We start from the raw sequence: 23,193 nt of genomic DNA on the forward strand, positions 1-23,193 counted from the left end.
AATCTTACGTTGCAGGTACATCAAACCTGCAATGTTGGCACTATTTATTACTTTATCGTCATTATATTCCATATATTGTGTAACTTGATTGTATGCCAAACATGTTTGATGAATCAATAAATAAATTCAGTTCAAAGGGATATCATCTTCGCTCTCCAATTAATAAAAGAAAATATATTGGGTCTACATTTATTTCGGTTAACTTTTGTGGGGGTTTTTTTTTGGCGATAAACACATCACTAATTTTAAAGGAAACTCTAGACTACGGAATGTGATAGGTATCAGGGTATAAAATTAATGTTCATTTAACTGGTGGTCGCCGCTTAGTTTTACTGTTTGCCGCCACTTGATTTATATGGCGGCCGCCACTTAATTTAAATGGCGGCCGCCAATTGTTCAAACTCGTCTCTCTCCCTCTCAAAATCAAATGGATGCAATCCCAGTTGTTTTTCAATTGTGCTGTTAATTTGCAAAGTTATATAGATGTTCACGATATCAAATTGCGAGAGATTCGCGCAAGAGCGTAGAACCAGGGGGCTGACCCTCCATATTTTTGATAACGTTCATGTTTTGTTATTTCGATATGCAAACGGAGTTATATTCACATGTGAAGTAAGATTAATTGGCGAATTACCCCACCCCACTCTTTTGGTGGTAGTAATGAATGGTTCAAATGTAATTCAATTTACGAGTACGAAGTTTGGGCAAAAGAGGCATGTTTAGTTCCTTTTCTGCTGGTAACAGAACAACAATTGTAGAAGATAATTTCTCCCCGGCTGTCCCTACACTTTGAAAAACGATGTTACCTGTTATGTATTTACTGTAAATTACTCACCTGTGTACAGGGAAACTATCGATGAATTTTCGTGTGTGTGTTTTAGAAGTGAAGATTGCGTAATGCGTCATCTGGTGAGATAGTGGTATGAAATAACATTACTAATGATTTGTGTATTAATATGTTTACTATTTTTCTGTTATAGTTTGAGTTGAGTGGAATAATGCACTTTCACATAGCTATGAACATTCACACGTGTATGACTCAACTTGTGCTGCACTCACTAGCTTATTCTATATTACGTGTTGGAGTCTTACGTCTTCTAGTGATTTGTTGTTTATGTTATTATTACACAAAATCCTCTGAACTAAGACGTACACAATTTGTGTTTGAACTTGCGAGTGACCTCTCTCTCTCTCTCTCTCTCTCTCTCTCTCTCTCTCTCTCTCTCTCTGTGACAAAAGCGGTGTTTAAGGTACATAGTTACTTCCATGAAATGTGCTAATATGGATGTTGTTCAATATAACTTGATTCAATATAGAAATTAGAGCAATATCAATGATTAAGAAATTGGAATTGATTTATTACATAGTTGATAGAAGCAAATATACAAACCATTAAATGATTTTGTTTAGTCATGAGTTAATTACATTTCACGGAGACTGATGTTTAATGTACTTTCCTAGATATTTTCATTAGGAAAATGTTCATCGGGAGTGTCTGGATAATGCAATGATTTTTATATAACAAGTATATTCCATGCATATCCCTAGGGTATTGCCGCAGTATAACTAAATTACGGTTAGCCAGTTTAGTTATTTAAAACTAACAGAAGTTTTTGACTTCTTACGAAAAGTGAAATACATTTGGTCGGCGCGATATCAGATCTAGTCTAAGATCACGAATATGTTGTGGCGGACTAATATATTTCATACTTTTCTCAAGAAGCCAAACATTTCTGTTAATTTAAAATACGCGGATTAGATGACCCCCAATTGTTCAATTGAGACCGAAAACCATTCGAGTTTGTATGGAATATACAAGTCATACACAAGTCAATGTTATAGCCTTATATCATTGGGACCCAAAATTTTTGTTTTTATTTAAAAAAAATATATTGAGTGACGGAACATGACCAAACTGCAGATTGAACTTTATAGAGCTGCGTGCTAATATTACTTATTGCCCCTTTTCGCAATGTTTGCATGTGAGAGTTATCGTTCGTGTGGGACACATTTATTGTGATTTCGAAATTCCAAAATTTTGGCTCGAGCATCACTGAGGAGACATCATTTGTCGAAATGAGCATCTGGTACATCAAAGTTGGTACCATATAAGTTTTACATGACGACCCCTGGGTCGAGGCCTCTGCTGGTGAACTGTTTGTCCCCGAGGGTCTCTACAACCTAGTAGCTAAGTACTCCGTTACTAGTTTGAAAATATGGATGTTTATTTAATTGCTGAGATAAAATTTAAAAATCTACTTCAAAATTAAGGATGCATAGTTCTTATCATTGGACGAATTCTGCTCCAGTTTTTTTTTTTTTGGCAATCTAGTTTTCCTTTTAGCTCTTACAAGTTTATTGTGATTTCGAATTTCCAAAAATTCAGCTTGAGCATCACTGAAGAGACGTTAGTGTTCGAAATGCTCATCTGGTGCATCAAAATTGGTACCATAGAAGTTTTACATTATGGTATACATGAACTTCCGATAAAGATTATACAAAGCATCCAAATACAACCATTTACATTTTATGGTATGGATTCGCTTATCAATATGTTACAGCCGACCCATTATCTTTTAACCACGGCTACCAATGTCCTAAATCATAAGGTATCGGTTATGCAAGAGAATCGTTTGGAGTGTTTCCGGTTATGAGTTGTGATTTATTTGTTATTACAAAAGGGAAGCAACGCGTAGTGTCAAATTTATTGCTAGTTCCAATGGTCTGGTTTATCAAGAAACCAACTATCATGCGACTAGGATGAAGTTTATATTACTCGTTATCGGAAACATTTGAAAACCAAGTAGTATTTCGTGTAACACTGCGTCTGTGTTTATTAAGCAAACTTTTTGTACGCTGAGAGCACTGTTTGTCAAGTACTTCTTTGACCGTTTTTCTACCTAAGCAGAAAAAATATATGCAAAAAATACAAGTACTGATACTATACTATTTTTTGTATCCCTAACGTCATATGTTCTTATGCAAAGATTCATTGAGTGTTTTCTCCTAATACAATATATGTGTTCTATTATTCTGTATTTTACAGATGGAAAGAACTCAATCAGCACAGGTGTGAATATAAAGGATGCGACAAAGTCTACCAACAAAAGGGGGAACTGACTTTACATATGAAAATTCAACATAGCTTTATTGACATCATCGTCGGAAGCCAACGGTTGATTGCTTCGTTCCTCTCTCCATCATGGATTGACATTAGCTACTTACTTGTTTTGCTTTTATTGTTTTTGTTTGGTATTTAACATTAAAGAGATATTACACCTGATACTAGCTCTGGTATGTTTAGGGGTCTGTGTTTGCCAAACTGTCTATTTTGTATTGCTTGTAGAAGGTATGAGATTGATCACTGTTCGTTATCTTCACCTTTCATTACTTGAGTATGTGTTCTGGTTATATCTACTTCCGTTCAGGTTGATGGACAGTTTACAATCCGAGAGTTGCCCCTTCTTTAAGCTTTCTTCTAAAATATTCAAAGCAAACTTTACAGTAGGGAAGAAATTTCACTGTGTATACACGGATGTTTCGAGTGATGCTGGTGTCAACATGTTTTAAGGACTGTTATTTCTTTGCATGTGAAACATCGGTATCAAATTGCAAGTACCTTTATCAGTAGCAGTTTACAGAGAAAACATTTGCTTTGCTTTATAGCAATTTTTATAATTTTTCAGAATGAAATATGTTTTGTAGGGTATCTACTCCCACAATAATCTTAACGAATCTGCATGAGGGAAACAGGAATTCTGGAAGAACTCTGTCACATCTGGATAAATTTTATTAAGTGGTTCCCATATGGTATTTAGTTAGCTGACAACCGACACCAAATGGTGACAACAACTAATTTTATCTTATACGTCTGATGACGAGTATTCCGAATGTCCATTTTTTGTTAGTTTAGTAATTATTATGCAAAGCTCAAATTTAACTAGTATTTTTATCATACATTAGTTTTTGACATGCAATTAAAGTTAAGTCCAAGTTTCTGCGGCTGCAACAATTTAGGGTCGTTTATTCTGTAACTATCATGTTGCTTGATGAGTTGTTCTCTGGCATGTCGATTTGGTGCATTCGGTAAATATACATTTTGGAGGCGAGCTGTCTAAATGGTCCCTGTGAAGTAGAGAAGACCATATGATAGCTTCTATGGCAATACATTCATTCTAAAGAATAAATTTACCCAAGATTGACACCTATATGTATAGGGTAACATACCCCCCCACCACCAAAGTGACATCGTTGGTTTTATTTACGTGATTATAAATGCTTGTTTTGTACAGTCACCACTTTTCCCAAACGTCAAAGCAATAAAGTCATAGGGTAATCCATCCCCTGTCCTGTTTTCAGAAAGTCACAAGAAACAAACTAATGAAAATCAATCCGATCGAAGTAAAACAAATTTTAAAAGGCAACAAAACATATGTGCATCGCTTCCATTCACTACGAATACATTTGTTCAACAATAGCTGGCTTTTAAATCAATAGAACATGGGTGTTGGTCGCTCAATACGGGAAACAGCAGATTGCAGAGTGCATCAATGAGTACCAGGTTTGATAACTTTGTTTTATCTTCAAGCTCTAATCAAAAGGTATGTATAATGTACACCAAATTTTAAGATATAAAACATATTCTAGATGTTTCTAACATTGCTTCCAAATTTTGATTTTCTATTGATCCCATTGTAATTTTCTTCGGTAATTGATTTAAAATTTTCTTGTTTGTATTTTCAGAAATTCGAAAACGTGTTGATAGATGACAGATACAATATATTTTCCGATTTTAAGATTCTATCATTGATCCCTTTCCGTTTATTTTAACCCTCTCTACAACGACGTCTACATGATTACCTAGTAGTTTGTTATCAGCCTTTATACCACCGTAATCTTCTCCTTAATACATTCATTTCTTATAACACCAGGCAGGAATGGTTACATAAGACGTTTAAATATACATAGATACGTCTAGACGGATATTTTTCTTGATAAGTTTAAAGTTTTTCTTCTTCCTGTTTCAAACGGAATCGTTCTGTAAAGGTTTGTTATATTTATTTAGATTCATCGTTATTTATTATTTCATTGGAACAAATATTAATTTAACTATTACTGTTTTGGTAATGAAACGATAATTTATCATAAATTACCAAACACATATTATTATCAAAGTTTAAACATTTTTGAAACTTGCACAATTCATTCATAGAGAAAAAAATTGTTTTTTAGAGCTTCTTAATTTAACACCAAAGACAATAAAAAAACCGAAATAATTGAAAAGTATAGAAAAATCTTAATAATCGGTTTTTCCTCTGAGAAATGGTCAATCAAAGAAAAAAAAACATGACAACTTGGGTTTCGGTATATGACAGAAAGATTGCCCATTGTTTGTTTGTTTGTTTTACGTCCCGTTGAGAATTTTTGCACTCATATTGAGGTCAACAGCTACAGGTTAAGTACCATACATTCAAACCGTGGCCGTAGAAGTGAGGGTTCTTTAACATGCAAACGCCTGTCGTGACACGGGACCTCTAATTACACGCAAAAAGAACCGTAGTTCTTACCTTTAAATACCACGTGTTTTGCGAAGGAGCAATCACTGCCTATGTTTACCTCTTAGGTTTGGCGTGGCCATGGCAAGAACGAGGTTCGAACTCTTAACCTCCTGGATACAAAGCTTATGTTCTACCACTTAGCTACAGCGACTGGACAACCATATGTAAATGAATACAAGATATATGTTTATTATCGATGTTATTACGAGTATTATCAAACTTGTGAGTGAATATGTGTACCAACGGTAATTTCATGTAATCAAATAGCAATTATGGTTTTTAGTATATGTATATTAAAGTGTATCACTCTGTTATATAGATCCATAGTTGACCCCAGTCGATTTTCTAAAATCATAAATTATATTTGTCGGTCTTTTGGCGATCAGTCATAAACGTGCACTTATAGTATGACAGACGAATATAACGATTAGTGATCAATCTCATAACTCCTATAAGCAACACATTATAGATAGTTGGGCGACAATGGAACCCTGGACACACCAGAGTTGAATCAGGTGCCTAGTACGAGTAAATACCCCCATCAATCAAGGCAAATATTAGAGCAGTAAACAATTGCATAAGAGCCAGGGTTATTTTCCCCTATATACGATATATTATATCATATAAGAAATATTTTACTGGGAAGGTGACATCTGTTTCATTTTCCTTTATTGCATACGCAAGTTCTTAAAGAACCGATTAATATGAAAAACAAGATTGTTTTGGTCTACTGAAAGTCGTGCAGATGTTGTAATTCAAACAGTTCAAATTGCAATTCATATTCAAACTATAATGTAGCTCAAAATCTATTGAATTCCAATTCATTACTCTCCTCGAAAAAGGTTACGACAACAAACAGTAATTTCTATAAGGCATACAGGATATTGGAAAGAGATTGTGCAAACACAAACGTGTGGGAAAGGGACCGAGTGCCTCGTACGAGTAAATAGATTGAATTATGCTATTGGCTATCTATAGAGGGACAAGTATTTTGCAATAACTCAAGGTTAGACCGCATGCATTTCTATTGTGCTTAAAATACTTCACTCAAAGTTCGGGAACAAACATGTTTCTTCGCTTCACATGCTATGGGTAATATTTTGGAGTTGCGGACACATGAAATTATGTAATAAATAGGCAATGTAAACATATATCAAAATAGACATCCGAGGGTGGTAACATCCAGCATTTAACAGTTTCACTTTCATCCAAAGATTAATTACATCCCTTATAAATTTTATACAAATATCATTTAACAAACTGCGCAATATACTGATGCGGACTGCCCTTTCCAGTATCTAATTTTGAATCAATATTCTACATCAGTACAACGTTTAAATATGAATTAAATAGCGTATTTACACGCAAATCGAAAATTGAAGTGGACGGCGGCAAGAGAACAATAAATACATTCCGATAGCATGGGATTACTTGAAAGCTCTGATCACGGCTTTATTTTGAAATCACTGTCCAAATCTTGATATATTCTTGAAAAATACACTGAACTTCAGAGAAAAACACCACACGTATGAATAAAGTGCGGGGTAAATCTTTATCTTGCAGGTCATGTTCAACTTATTTGCAACCGGATAATGTGATTTGGACAGTGAACAATTGATTCCGTAACGCATATGTGAGGGTTGTCCAAAAAGTTCGTGGACATGGGTATTTTTTCTTAAATAATGACGACAATAGCAAATATGTATGAGACCATTTAAATATAGACTATAATGAAAGGTTAAGATAACGAACAGTGATCAATCTCATAACTCCTAAAAGTAATACAAAATAGATATTTGGGCAAACACAGACCCCTGGACACACCAGAGGTGGGATCAGGTGCCAAGGAGGAGTAAGCACCCCCTGTCTTTACTTTAAATTGTGCAACAATGGGAACAATGCATATCTGTATACCAAAGTTATCAGCATATTTACTATGCCTATGTAAGTCGCATGGCCCAGTCTGATTCTGAAGAAATTGAAGATTTTGTAACCTCACAATTCCTGAACACCTTCAATTTTTGACGTAATCTTACTTGTATGCATTCGCCATTTTTGTGGTCATCTGATAAGAGCCTCGGTACAGACACGATTCATATCTAAGTCTTCAGTAAGTATATTAACCTTTTTTCTACCAGCACAGTTTAGAAGGTTTTAAGGACTAAATGAGCCGTTCCAAGCAAAACCCCCCTTATATCAATCCACTGTGTTTTTACGTCACAATGAAAATATGCGACGTAATTTTATTCGGGAGAAAAGAAAACATGTGACAAAATTTAATGATAACCCATAAACTCTAACCAAGACGCCACAGAGTGGATATTTTTAAAATCAAAGTGATCAATGCAATTTAAGGTACTGAAAATTCACCTTCCCAACCTTTGTGGAAGTGGTTTTATTCAAATACACATGTACCTGTAAATAGGCTTTCATGCATTGAGAAATTTCAGAAATTTAATATTTTGTGTATATATCGCGGTTAATCAATTTCCGTGATATCGGCTGCCATACAATGTTAATGTAGCGCATCATCATAACGTTGTGCTTGTCTTTGCTTGTAAAGAAATTTGTGGAATCTAAAATCTAAATGATATATACTGGAATAAAACACTAAGTGCGATAGTCATTTCCAATGCAAAGTTTTACAAGTATACTCCCGTAATTGACGGCCGGGCGAACAATGCTTAGACTTGGTGTCATTTTCGATTTTCGTGTCGGCCTACGTACCGAAAAGAAAATTGTGGGTGGATTTCAATAAATGACGCGTTCACCCACAACTGTATGCAGAATAAAACAAATACAGACCTATCAACGAAAGCATCAATAAATTTGCTCCGCAAATGAAGCGCCGATAAGTTTACTCCGCGATTGAAGCAAAATGATGGTACATTTAAATTGTATGGCGCGCAATACAGAGCATTAAATTATGAAACGTAAAGTCAATTTAGAATGTTAATCCGATCGGGCCTATAAATTAAAATAAAGCTTGGATTTTTTTGGTGTTACTTTTCTTTTACGGATTCATTTGGAAAAAAGAAAATAAATATTCATGATGATATGAATATTCCTTAGCCAAAATGCAAGTTAATTAATTAATAAATGAATAAATTCCTTACTTTTAAGATTTATTTCAAGCTGTATTGATTAAAAGATTTATTTATGTTAGTAGTGTTGAGTACTCGATAACATTTTTTTTTAATATTAACCTTTTTAATATTTACTTTATTTTTTTCTTATTTTCCCTGGCTTTTTTAATCAGAGGAGGGGGTGACAAGGTTGGTTAGTTGGCCGGGATTTGATCTTGTTTTGGTATCGGTATACTATTTCTAAATAACCCGTAGAGTACATATCTTATTGTTGTTTTAAATATAAAATTTAAACTTCATTTCAACATAAATAAAACAAATTAAATGTGGTGCATTTCGGGGGGGGGGGGGGGGGTATAAATGTAGTTGACATAGTTTGAATTGTATTGTCAAAAGTTGAACATGTTATTTCTACTTGTTTATTCTTTTCAATATTTATCAAGAATATATCATCTAGTCCACAAAATTAACACAGGATTGATTGAATATTGTTTACCGCCCCTCTCGATAATATTTCACTCATATGGAGACGTCACCACTGCCGGTGAAGGGCTGCAAAATTTCGGCTTATAAATGCTCGGCGTTTATGGCCTTTGAGCAGGGAGGTATCTTTATCGTGCCACACCTGCTGTGACACGGGACCTCGGTTTTTGCGGTCTCATCCGAAGGACCACCCCATTTGGTCGCCTTCTACGACAAGCAAGGGTACTGAGGACCTAACCCGGGTCCCCACGGCACAATTAACACAGGAAGGTTAGCTAACAATGCATGGACACATGCAGTAATCTTGAGAAATTATGTAGGCCTACAAAGTGGAAGCTATAACATTTTTACAGTAATAAAAACTAAAGTGATCGAAGTAAAGCAGCATCAGTTATCGGACTCCATGAAGTCAATCAACATTTTTATTTGATGCAAGTGCAGACATACTAAAAAATATTTACAGATTTTATAGATGCATCTAGTTAGGAATGATATATGTCCACACTTTCATGACAATACTACTTTTCAATCGCCAAATAACGAATAAGTATTTGAAATATTAGTTATATGGGTCTTCAATTTCTTACTATCAGTGTTAATAAAACATAAGCTCGACTTAGAGTGATGCATGTATGGAATGTGGATGTTATTTAAAAGATAGAAGACGACCCCCCCCCAAGTAAAAAGAAAATATGATCGGCAAGGTCATGGCGTCTCCTTTGTTAATAAAGACATCTTAAAGTTTATGGTACGCTTGCTGCAACACGGGACCTTCGTTGTGTGTGTGTGTTTTGTTCTTTTTATTTTGCTGTTGCTGTTGTTTTCACTTTAGGTCATATATGATATCGCACGTATCGTTTTCCAGGGACGGAGGGGGTATGGAAGTTGGCTTCTTAAAAATACTTGAGCAGCCAAAAAGTTTTTCGCTGATCTTCAAAATTCTAGAATCCTGATTCGGGGGACGGGGGTAGGAGGAGACGGGAGCATTGGAGTATTCTGATTCACGCCAACAAATGAATATCTCAGACTCCGTTTTCTTAAATCGTAAGGCCGTGTGGTAGGTTAGGATCTTCTACCATGAGAGCTTAACATGTTTTCACTTGCTTCATTTTCTTAAATTGTGGAGGGGGTATTTTTCTATTGCTGCTCAGTACTTCGCTAAATAATTCTCATTCATAAATCATAATACATTACGGGGGGCACAACTTTATGAGGCTGGGGACCGCCTTGAGACCCCCAGTGGGTCCAGGGTAAAGCCCTTGTAGGGACCCAGGGGGTGAAACCCCCGGAAGCTCCTGGATTTTATAGGGCTTGAAATATGTTTCCTATTTAGTCATTTGTACTATTTTCTATCATTTTTAATAAGGTAAAATTAATAAAATAAAGGACATTTTAAGGGGTTTGGGGAAAACAGTCAAGTTCTCCCAATAGAGTAATTCAAGAAATTAAAATAGTTTGTCATTTAATTCTCCGGAAATGGAAGGAATTATTGCTTCTTTTATTGTTTAGTACATTTTTCTAAACAAGAGACCACGATTTACCTTAAATTTGAAAATTTATTGGGAGGGGGGTGTCAATAAACATACAAACAATTAATAAAAGAAATGCCCTAGTCATCAGGTGAGTCTGAAGGTAGTCCTATATTTTGTTAAGCCTTTGTAAAGACAAACGGTGAGGACAACACCCACCCTGCTTCTCAAAAGTGACCTAAAGTCAACGCAATAAAACGACGTCAAAGCAATAAAACGACGTCAAAGCAATAAAACGACGTCATTGCTCATATATAGTTATTGTCTTTGATTACCTGTAAAATATTAACGACACTGGATATATCTTTAATATTTTTAGGGAATGATGCCCATGGTGTATACATTCATTTAACATCAAAAAATAATTTTCGAAAAAAATTCACATGGGGGGGGGGTTTGCTTGGAACGGCTCAAATGATAATATTTTTGAATAAATTTATATTTGTATGCACCCCGATCCGGGGTAGGCATATAACATAATTTTGTCAGGAATTCGACAGAGAACATTGTTTTATTAAGTTTGTCTTGGTATCCCATGACTGGAAAGAGCTTAACGGGGTCAAAGCTCATATAAGTCCACATTTATCCAATATTTTTTCTGTAAAGTTTGTATATGAAGACGATGATCTGCGCCAAAATGCGATGGTTTGTTAACGTTACGGACGCCAAAATACGATGGCCACGCGAAAGTCCGATGGTGCGGAGTTAAGTAACGTTTGTGATGTCACGTCTTTGTGACGTCATCCTTAACGTCTTTCAAAATAAACCGACGAAATGCAACACGGACGACAGCAATTGCAAGGTATACAAAGTTGAGGATAGTGAGAACGGCAAAGTACATTTGTACATTTGTTGTTGATCTATCTACTTCGCGCAAACATTCTTCAATTCAGGATCATTTATTACGTGTGGTGTACACGTAATGAAATCCTGGGGATATGGTATAATGCAAAACATTCTATACGATTTCGCGTTGTAAAATTTTGTAGTTAATAACACGACAACTAGATGGTAATGGAATAAGTTGAACTTCTTATTTTTTATGCATGTATTTTGTGCTGATAATTTAGTGAAACAACACACGGTTGGAACCGTCTCTACCACAACACTGGGTCGTTTACAAACCAATGAGTTTCGGCGTGTCAGACCATCGCACTTTGGAGCATGAGTGTTAACCATCGCACTTTGGCGTGTCACACCATCGGCGTTTGGCGCAGTCTATCGGGGTTTGGCATGATCATCGCACTCTGGAGTCCCATCGTACTTTGGAGTCTTACATATCTACCAAAAAATGTTCAATTTTAAACCTCTTAACACCTATTTCTAGACTTAATTCGTGACGCTGGGTTGTTCCGATAGGGGCATGCGTTGACCAATACCTGTCCATCGACTGCAACTTCACGACAAACATATATAAGATAATGGCCCGAAATCTGGAAAAAGGGTATTTTAATAGAAATGACAGTTTAGTTAGCCCCAAATAGTAATGTATAGTAAAAATGTCTGTAATATACTTTTTCTATTATCAAATCTCTTAAAAAATTTGCGTTTCATTACTTATGAAATTTTGTAAGAGGTAATTGCAGTACACATTTATTGAGTGTCTTAGATGTACGGCCAAATTAATTTTGTAAAAGTAATCTTATTGTAATGCATTTTATTATGCATTTTAAACTGGAAATCACTGTCACAATACCAGCACCATAGGACTAGCAATGCCTGTACAGTCCCTGTTCAGTGAAAGGCTGCAAATTTCCTTGGGAAACATATGGCAATCCTTGCCCTAGATATGACCATTTCAGCATAATGTGTGTTGGCAACGCAGATGGAGAAGGCCAAATTTCCCGTCAAAACACCTTCAAACAATCTGATAATCTCTTAAGAATTGGGTCCCGTATCTGAAAGGAAATTGCAAATAAAATCAGAATTGGTCATCATACCCTATTTGTCAGCATTTAGAACACTTGTCATATCTTTGAATTAGAAACAGAATAATGATTCCCCGTGTTTGTCTCTTTTGTATGTGGTATCTAGTAATGTAATGATAAACAGCAAAATGGTATATGCATATCAGTGTACCAGAACGCCATGATTATACTTGTGAATATATTATCTGAATTTATTTGAATGCTAGCCAAATGTATATGGATTCAATCCTATAATGGTATACGGAATATATATCTTCACTCACTAAAAATGACAATAACGGAATTGTTCGCGAACTTTTTAAATAAACCTCGTTCATCTCTTTTATGACACGTTTCTATTCGTTTACGTTCATCCAGCTGTGTCCTGTGTCGATTTATGATAATCTATTTACGTTTCGTATAATCTGGTCAAATGATGGAATATGAACCTTGACCACTTAAGTAAACATTGTGACGTGAAAGTACAAGGAGGTCACTATGTTGTGGTACTTGAAAAGTGTATTTATTTTTGTAGTAAATGAACTATACCGAAACAATGGGATATAAAGCTGTATTTTTTCTGCATACTTCTTACATATTGCCTGAAGTCACACGCGTAAAGAACTGTGCCAACATCAAAACGGTCCTTTTCACACTTTTTAGACAGCAGTATTGTGAAAGGTTTTTTTATTCAAGCACATAGCAACTGACAGAAGATCGCGAAGGAAAGAAGTAAAGTGAGTACAACATGATCTCGTGTAGGAAATTTACTCAGATACATTATGTATGTTAACTATTGGTGTATGTATGAAAACACGAGAAGTATATGATTCTGAATAGAATGAAAGCAAATGGATGAAAATGTATTCAAAACATTTCTTTTTAAGAGTTCCACCAGTGTTAAGAAAAAGCCTTCAAAGCGACCTAAAGACAAATGGCGCAGATAATCCTGGGAAAAGGAAACGCAGTATCAGCAAAGATTTGCCCATAAAATATGTTCAAAACACCTTGTTCATGAACAAATGAAGTAAATTGTAGTTAAAACTAAATAAATGAAAAATAAAAACACAACTGGTATGAATTTACGCCTATGTAAAGCTACAGTCCCTGTTTCTATATCTCTGGTACATTGTATCAGTACTTTTATCATCTGTCATCATCAGCAGGGGATGCTTATTCATCCTAGGTACTACCGGTCACTATATTTCGTTAAGGTAAACATAGTACTCCGCAGTCAAAACCAGTAAGCCAATATCAGTCTAACAATCGATATGAAACGTGTTACAAAGCATTTGACCCAATGTCATGCTGTGTTGGCAACCTAGATCACTATAACGGCCATTAGATTTGGAAAATGCTGACTTAAACGAGAGTGTTGATATTCCTGTACCTGTTTGTCTGTAGACTGCCTTGATTTAAAACCTGATTATACGTAAACACAGAACAAGCGTTTCCATATCCATTCAGTTTACTACAGATTACTGTGCTTACCTGATCAAGATATAGGGCTCATGAAGGGTGTCACCAATTGAAAAGGGATACTCTATTCCTCTAAGCTCCTGACCCCACATCTTGTATTCGTGTTTGCCCTATCTTAACTGTGTATTCTTTATACACTTTATGAGATTAAAATTTAAGACTTTAAGGTAGCATTTTGTAAATTATATGGTCGTATTAACGATCTAGTTTGCCAATACAACCTATAATTTGGTCATTTGTCTGATGTGTTTAATACCGATTATTAGACCGCTCTTGGCAAACTGATTTTGACTACAGATAACTCCGTTTACCTTATCAAGATATAGGGCTTATGACGTGTATGACCGGTCAACAGGGAATGTTTACTTTGCCTAGGTACCCCATGCCCCCTCTGGTGCTTCAAGGGTTCGTGGTTGCTTAATTCTCTATTTTGCATTGCTTATGGGAGTGATGAAATTGATCACTGTTCGTTATATTCACCTACCATTGGTCACTGTTCATTACCATAACCTTTTCATTACATAGATTGAACTATTCAACCAGATGCACAGACGTACCGTTTACAAACATTTGAAACAGCGCGAACATTCACTGTATATAGTACATCAATATATATTTGTTTGCATCATCACGATAGTAATTTCAAACATGTTGACATAGGCATTACACTGTTTCAATACAGCATTCATATATTTTTATAGGCGAGGAAGAAATGGAAATGTTCCGGGTATAAAACAAACCCTTGTTTCCTTTGACTTTGAGCCCAAGGAACTAAACTGTCACCGTTTCGTGTCAACAAGACTGCAGTGCATATTGGATTCCAGTGACGTCAACATAGATATTGATATTGAAAAGGGGCTGTTGCTAATACATCATTCAAGTGTTTCTGTCAGAGATATCTGTCTGCGACTTTTTGAGTCTCAACCATCATGTGAAAAACCAAACGAAGGTTGGCATTTAAATCTGGAAACATTTATCATATTTACAACCTGAGGATATTTAAGATATACCCTTCAAAGACTTAAAATGTCAATGTCCTCCGTCAGACCACACTTACGTATGATCTGTCTGAATATCCCAAGACTTGTGCGCTTGTACTTAGCTACTGGGCTGTAGATACCCTCGGGGACTAAGAGTCCACCAGCAGAGGCCTCGACCCAGGGATCATAATGTAAAACTTATACGGTACCAATTTTGATGCACCAGATGCGCATCTGTCTGAATATTTCAAGACTTGTGCACGGGTATCATCTCGTGCACAGGACGTCGATCTTTAACTTTCTATGTCCTGAACAAGTCGTAGAGAGGGACTGTACAGCTTATACAAGTTATATATGCAGAAGCATGTATCCTATTATTCCCAAATATTTATTATACTGATACAAGTTTGAAGACAATACACGGTAGCGTCAAAGAGCATTCGGTCTAATGGCAGATTGTATTTGTAAATCAAATCATTATAAGGAGCAAAAAAATTGTAGGATGCTGACTTTAAAAGAGACGTTAAACACCTCTAACATCAAAAAGAAAGGAAATATGATCTTACAGACATAAATATATTTCCACCGGAACAGTTTACTGTTGCAAGATATCAACAGTAATATCCCATTGGAATGAAGGTGTTTTGAAGTTATCCGCAAAGTTCCATTCCGTTAAGATATGTTCACAATTGTAACCATATATTAAAAGGATAAAAGTCATGTATATAATAGAAGTACTACAGTGTTATTTGATCAAAAGATGTATTGCAGACTTAGTGGTTACACATATGCATACATGGTAACAACATTTCTCTAGGTTTATTCCCATCTGATATAAATCGTTAGATATATGCGTCCACAGACATTGTCACGGACAAAAAAGATTGACGGGGTGATGACAATCCATCGATGATCGAAAAAGAAATATGTGAGTAATGCAACATTTGTGGGGAGGTTGGATAAGTGATTCATATTACATTACACTTGCGTTTGCTTCACTGTCACTTCAAGTTTTGAGTTAAAATGTCAAAACTGTCTGTAAATTATAAATGTAATTAACCAAAATACACACACCTCTGTTTTGTGATCCTTAAGGATTATGTATATTTTATAGATGGAATTTTCCGTACAAACACAGTTGCCGTATGTTACGTCGACGAGAATCTTGAAAAGAATAAGGTGCTCTTTTAAACATGTTAATCATTATTATTTAATTGCGTTAATAAAATGTAAATTGAATAACTGAATATTATGCTATTTTTCTCGATTGCTGCATTTGCTACACAAAGCATTGTAGATTCATTCGTACTTTGTTTAATAGATGCAAGGTGAAAATAACGAACAGTGATCAATCTCATAACTCCTATAAGCAATACAAAATAGATAGTTGGGCAAACACGGACCCCTGGACACACTAGAGGTGGGACCAGGTGCCTAGAAGGAATAAGCATCCCCTGTTGACCGGTCACACCCGCCGTGAGCCCTATATCTATATATAATTCAAACTTTAAACTTGTAGTTATATGGATAACGTACGAATTGGATAGGTAAACAACATACTTTATTTTCAAATAACATAATTTCTACGTAAAGCATTTTGACGTCATTGACGCTCTGTATAAAATGGAAACCATATATGGGTAGATGTGTATTTTGCAAGAGACAATAGTAAACTGTACAGGATGAATTAAATATCAGGATATTCATGGAATGCAGGATGACTTAGTGGATATTAAGCTCTTCATCAGCCTATTATCAACTGCGAAACGAAATCTGCACAACTGTGTTATAAACTAATATGTTATTCAATCGATCCCCTAAATACAAAACCATTAGTAAGATATAGTAACCAGAAACTGAAAATTGAAGTGTTATGTAATTATCGGTTATTTGCTATTATTGTAATTCAACCATCTGCACAACAATTCTAGTTTAAAGCCTCTAAAGATTTTTTTCTATAAAATTATAGAGTGAAAAGCTACTTTTTTTCTCTCACAGGAATTGATGGGAAACCTGTCGAAATCGGTAGAGATGAGTCATCTATTCTTTGTAATTGACGGGTCGACGTCAATAGGAAGAGTTCTGGAGAATAGCAAATTGAAAGTGTCCCTAAATCAAATCATCATTCAGACATCCCAAATGTCACGGGTATATCAGAAGATGTATGAAGATTTAGAGAGAAATGTTGAGGACGTAAGGAAAATAATAGACACCCTACCACAGGAAAGCGAAATGCACCCATTAAGTAGAAAATTGGCATATATTGAAAGGAAGCTTACAGAACGGAAGAAGCCCAAACATATCTCAGAAAACTGTAGAAAGAAACTAGAAAGGTAGGGATATATCTACATTCAAGGATTTTTTTTTTACACCTATAGGCCAACCATCAATTAAAATGCAATACTGTATAGCAGCTTTTTCCGCGTGTGTAAAATTTTGTGATTTTCTTGGGTATACGAATAATTTAGCGGAGTATAATTTTGCGGACATTTAGTCTATTATAAAAGTTAAGCAGTGTAGTCTTAAAAGTGTGTCAGTAGGACTTTGCAGTATAACCAAAAAAAAAAAAAAAACCAGCTGACAAAAAGTAATGTATTTACCTCTCAAAATGACGTAAAGAGTGGTATTTGTACTTTGAACATAAGATATCTGTTACACAGAATTGCCTTTCTTCCGAATATACCTGCTTTGTTTGCAAACACTTTGGGTATCAAGTTAGCAATTAAACAGTTGATGTCTTGATTTGAAACCATTCAAATAAGCCAAATTTATCACACCGCAGAGAAGCGCTACTCGTATCATTCTCTGGCGTTAGTGGTCCTTTCATCAATCCGTCATCAATAGCCATGAAGGTCAGGGAACTGAATATTATATTGCAAACGTTCTACATATAAATTATTTCATGAAAAGAAGTCACTGATTACCCAATTTGTGGACGACGGGATTTTAATACGGACAGGTGATGATAATAAGTAGGGAATCACAGCTTCCATGTTTGAGTCCATTGTCAAGGAAAATTCCCTGTAGGTATAACAACGCAAAGTGAAGATAACGAACAGTGATCAATCTCATAACTCCTATAAGCAATATAAAATAAATAGTTGGGCAAACACGGACCCCTGAGCACACCAGAGGTGGGATCAGGTGCCCAGGAGGAGTAAGAATCCCCTGTAGTAGGTGTAACAATAAAGTGCACATGAGACTGAAAGGGAGATCATGCTTAAAATTAAATGTCAATTATCAAATGAATCTATAAATTCAATCATATCAAAAGAGGTTCGTGCCACCGTTCATATTTACTTCATTTATTTATCATTCAGTGCTCTGGATTTTGGAGTTATTGCATACAGAACAGACAGTAAAAGCCTTACAGTTTATATAAACCAACCACGGACAAGATCACTCGATGCAAAGCTACGCGATTTAGAAAAGAACTGCTCACCCTTGGTTTTGCGGTGTTGTAGAGTCCAAACACCGGTTTACAGACCACATTCCCTGCAAGCTGGCTGCCGGGTAGAAACTGAGGGTCAGAATGTGTTAGGAACGATTGGAATATTTGGAAAGAAAGTTCTGGAACATGCGGAGCAGGACATTGCGATCACGTCTGCGCATGTCATATGGGAAGGTTGCCATGCAGGGGTACACGTAGAAGGCGGTGATAAAGAAATAGGTCAATGTATTTGGCCACCAAAACCTCCCGAAGGAAACTTGGAAGGCAAAATCCTGGACATAGCAGTTATTGAAATGAGGTCGGACCTGGCTGAAAACATCTCAACTTCAGAAAATATTTCTGTTTATACTGGTCAAAAACACGAATTAGAATTCCAAAGAGTTTACAAACGTGGATGGAAAACGGGTGAAACGCATGGCGATATCGATATCCCGCAATTCAACATGTTTGGTAAAACGGTAATGGTGATTACAACAGGGGATGGCCGAAGATTTTCTGAACCTGGTGACAGTGGTGCCCTTGTACTCACTAAGAAAGGACAACAGCTTTTTGCTCTAGGATTGATATTTGGAGACGATTTAAAATTTCGAGAGAGTGATGAGGATTTCCCGGCCAATGCTTCCATAGCAATATATCTTGATGACGCAATCACCAAGTTTGAAGAGGAAAGTAAGAGAGGGAAGATTAAAATTCAGCGATATTAGTATGCTAATGATGGAATTGTCCACCAATGTATCTGCACGACATAGACAAACCTTATTTACAGTAGTTTCATCGATGTATCATGAAGGGGCACCACTTTGCCATGAACAAGCGAATTCAATGAAAAACGCTCTACTTGATTTATTTCAGTAATTACACCAGTGTTCAATTATTTCGAACTCTTTTTACCCCCTAAACAGGCACATAAATATGAAAGGCGAAGATAACGAACAGTGATAAATCTCATAACTCCTATAAGCAATACAAAACAGAAAGTTGGGCAATCACGGACCCTTGGATATACCAGAGGTGAGATCCGGTGCCTAGGAAGAGTAATCATCCCCTGTTGACCGGTCACACCCACCGTGAGTCCTGTATCTTAATCAAGTAGAGTTATCCGTAGTCAAAATCAATGTGCCTATATAATCATTTTGTGATTTTGGTGATTAGATAATTATTGTCTTGCAAAGACCATGTTTTTTCTTTCAGTATTTCTTTACACCAAAAGTGGTTATCTAACGTAGTTTTAATAGGGTTCTCATTTGTTTCTGTACAAAGAAATAGTTTTGATAGTTAGTAATACATATTCCTATACCACTGAGATATTTTGAGGACAAAATGGTTGTCATCACTTTTACACCTATTTCCCCTTTAACATTTGGATTGAAGAAGTCTGATCACTGGCGTTGTATATATTATAATGCAAGATCTGTTTTGTCTTGTCCAGCGACTGCCTCAAATATTTGCCATCTAAAAAAATATTTAAACATTCGCCCAAGGTAAAATAGAACCTGCATGTACATATTACGATGTAAATTATAGGAATGTTCAGTGAAACACGTTTTATGTATAATCAAGTACGCAGAAATTGGGATATAATGCAATTTTGGAGCTTGGCCAAGATTATTGGTTTTGAAGATACATACACGATTTTATCATATATTTCTTCCTTTATCCAGTGGATATCACCCATTGCATAATTTTTAGCTATTACAATATGTTTCCCTACGCCGTCTTTGACATCACCAACAAACATAAATTTTACGTACTTTTTTGTTTATAAAATACCAGGAAGCAAAATTCATAACAATACAGCAAAGTAAATGCAGATGTAAGTTTATTTCTACTACTTCGTACGTTGTGGATCAGCTGTTTGGACGAATAGGACATGCCCTAATTTGCTCCACTTTTAACATTGATTGGTAAGCCTAAACAACATGTAGTATGTGGTATAAATACATTTGTAGATTAGTGTAGTTGTAGTGCTAGATGTATTTATATATAGTTTTTGTTATTATTTTCTGTTAATATTGGTAACATTATGTAATTATTTTCATTTGCCCCGAGGAAGGGACAGGTCGTCCCGAAAATTTGACAATCTGGTTGTTCGTGTAGTTGGTCATTATAGTGCTTTGTATATATATATGTGTAGGACTCCAAAGTGCGATGGTCACGCCAAAGTGCGATGATCTTCGCCAAACCCCGATGGTCTGACACGCCAAAGTGAGATGGTCCACACTCAAGCGCCATAGTACGATGGTCTGACACGCCAAAGTGCGATGGTGTGACAAACCGAAATTCATTGGTTTGTAAATGACACACTGTTTTGGTACAGATTGAACAAACCGTGTGTTGGTTCACCAAAATATCAGTGCAAAACCCATGCACAAAAAGTAAGAATAAGAACTTACTTCATTACCATTTAGTTGTCGTGTTATCAAACACAGAATTTTCCAACGCGAAATCAAATAGAATGTTTTGTATTACAACATACTGAACTCCACACCATTGGCTTTTGGCGTGACCATCATACATTGGGGTCCGTAACGTTATCCAACCATCGTACTTTGGCGCGAGCATTGCACTATATACATTGCGCGATATATGTGGGTGTGTGTTACGTATCACTATAGAATACAATGTACATCATGATCATATGTATATTAAAACGGATTTAAGTATGATATTGCACACTTTGAAATTCCCCACACTGATTTTAAATATTTTATAAAACTATACGTGAATTGCATTTGGCAAATGTGACACAAGTAAACTTTGTTTATATTCAAAAGAAAGTAAATAAACTATGTAACGCCGTACTGAAATGCTATGACGAAGTGATTATTTCAGGAATACGTATCGGTCATTCAAAATTTGACAAATTTTTACTTTCTTAACAGAGAACTCCAGCCTCAATGTATATCTGGTGACTGTCAGAAAATGACACAATCTTTACAAGAACGCGAACCTGAATAATGTAATAATATAACTGCTTATATACACGGAATACATGTCTATACCTGTTGATGTTAAAGAGCGTACAACCCGCTTGACACACAAACGATTGTTTCCCCGATTTTCAAAAAAAAAGAGAGTAGGGTCACTGGGGGCCAGCAGGGAAACTCCAATAAACACAAATAAAAATATTTCACTTAGTTAACCGCCACAATATGGCTGAAATATTGCCACAAACGTCTTTGTAGCACAACAAGGGGTTGGGGTTAGGGTTGGGGGCGCTTTTCAAAACTACTATTCTTTCATATTCTTGTTGTGTGATAATAAAATATTGTTAAAAAAAACCAACTTAATTATTAAACTTGACTACATTATTAAACTTGATTATGAAACTTCAATTAATTAATTATCATATTCCATTGTAGACAGGTCTCGCCTAGCATGTTTGCAAATTTCATCTTAAGGATATTTTGTGCTAATTTTGTCTTCCCTATACATTCGTACATAAATCCTTGATGCCCTAATGTGACCCCAATCTTACCTCTGAAGTCATCATTTAAAAAAAAAAAACTTGAATCTTCACTTTGTCAAGAACTCGTGATGAAAATGTTATGTAACAGGGTTTCTCCCAACAAGAATGACTGACTAAACGCCAGTAGGATTTCGTCTCAATATATTTATTCGGGCGAAGTGATGGAATACACAATATATCTCTAAAGATAGCCCTGATATATGATAAAACAATGATATATTATTAACTTAACAATCAAAGCCTATGCTAAACGATATTTAATTTGGCTGATTTCCATCAAAATACGTTTATCTAACTATACAGATACATCATTTTGCAAATAATATTTCTCCTGTAAATTATCATGAAAAGTAATCAATCAAAAAAACAAAACAAAACAAAAAACAAAACAAAAAACAACAAGATTGTCATACCCTTCTATGGGAAGAAGCTTCCCTCGGAAAATCTAAAGGTCGGACAATATATCAGGATTGACTCTATAATTCAATAAAGTACCATGTATATACAATGTAAAATCACTTTCATAAATGAAACTGAATATCTAATTGCTCATATATATATATATATATATATATATATATATGGACTTACGCACTGGCTTGACAATCTTGCTAGGCGGTGGGTGCCGTACGTCGCTGGTTCGACCCCGGGCTGGGGCGAAAACTTTCAGTACCTAGTTGTGCACTGAATTACACAGCGACTGTGTGGGATTGCATCAGTGTGTATAAGTGGCGCTTTAGGAGCATAACAAAGCTTCCTTTTTAGGGAAGTCGTTGTGGCCGAGTGGACTTACGCACTGGTTTGACAATCTTGCTAGGCGGTGGGTGCCGTACGTCGCTGGTTCGACCCCGGTCTGGGGCGAAAATTTTCAGTACCTAGTTGTGATTATTTAGTGCTTTATATATATATATAAAGATAGATAGATAGATATGGATATATAAAAGCTCTGAAAAGGTCACGTCACTGTTGGTTATTCAAAACTCAAATTTTCGACACAACCCGCGTCTTTATCAAGATACATATATTACATAAACAAATAACACGCACAAACGACAAGTATCGATAAAGTACATTGGTGACAAGAGTGATACACTGTTGTACTGAATGATACATATAGAATATCACACTCGAATGTTGATCTCGGACCTGGGATTGGCCCCGAGAGTTGATATCGGCCCGAGCCCGTAGGGCGAGAGCCGAGATCACTCGAGGGGCAATCCCAGGTCCGAGATCAACATTAGAGTGATATTG

General features: G+C 35.9%; 1 protein-coding gene across 1 annotated transcript; it reads left to right on the forward strand.

The window, feature by feature from the left end:
• Positions 1 to 11,278: 11,278 nt before the first annotated feature.
• On the forward strand, positions 11,279 to 21,280 carry LOC130049391 (uncharacterized). The gene is made up of 5 exons (XM_056146845.1): positions 11,279 to 11,301; positions 14,744 to 14,991; positions 16,137 to 16,201; positions 17,021 to 17,355; positions 18,343 to 21,280. Exons 1-5 carry the CDS (start codon positions 11,279 to 11,281, stop codon positions 19,175 to 19,177), a joined length of 1,506 nt encoding a protein of 501 aa, XP_056002820.1. The 3' UTR covers positions 19,178 to 21,280.
• Positions 21,281 to 23,193: the final 1,913 nt, after the last annotated feature.

This window comes from Ostrea edulis, chromosome 8, assembly GCF_947568905.1.
Source record: "Ostrea edulis chromosome 8, xbOstEdul1.1, whole genome shotgun sequence".
NCBI lineage: Eukaryota > Metazoa > Mollusca > Bivalvia > Ostreida > Ostreidae > Ostrea > Ostrea edulis.

Bases quoted from the DNA above. Each gene is read 5' to 3' on its own strand.
- LOC130049391 (XM_056146845.1), top strand. From the start codon at position 11,279: ATGATCTGCGCCAAAATGCGATG. The intron at 14,992-16,136 runs GTTGGCATTTAA...TATATTTTATAG, and splicing joins ATGTGAAAAACCAAACGAAG to ATGGAATTTTCCGTACAAAC. The intron at 16,202-17,020 runs GTGCTCTTTTAA...TTTCTCTCACAG, and splicing joins AGAATCTTGAAAAGAATAAG to GAATTGATGGGAAACCTGTC.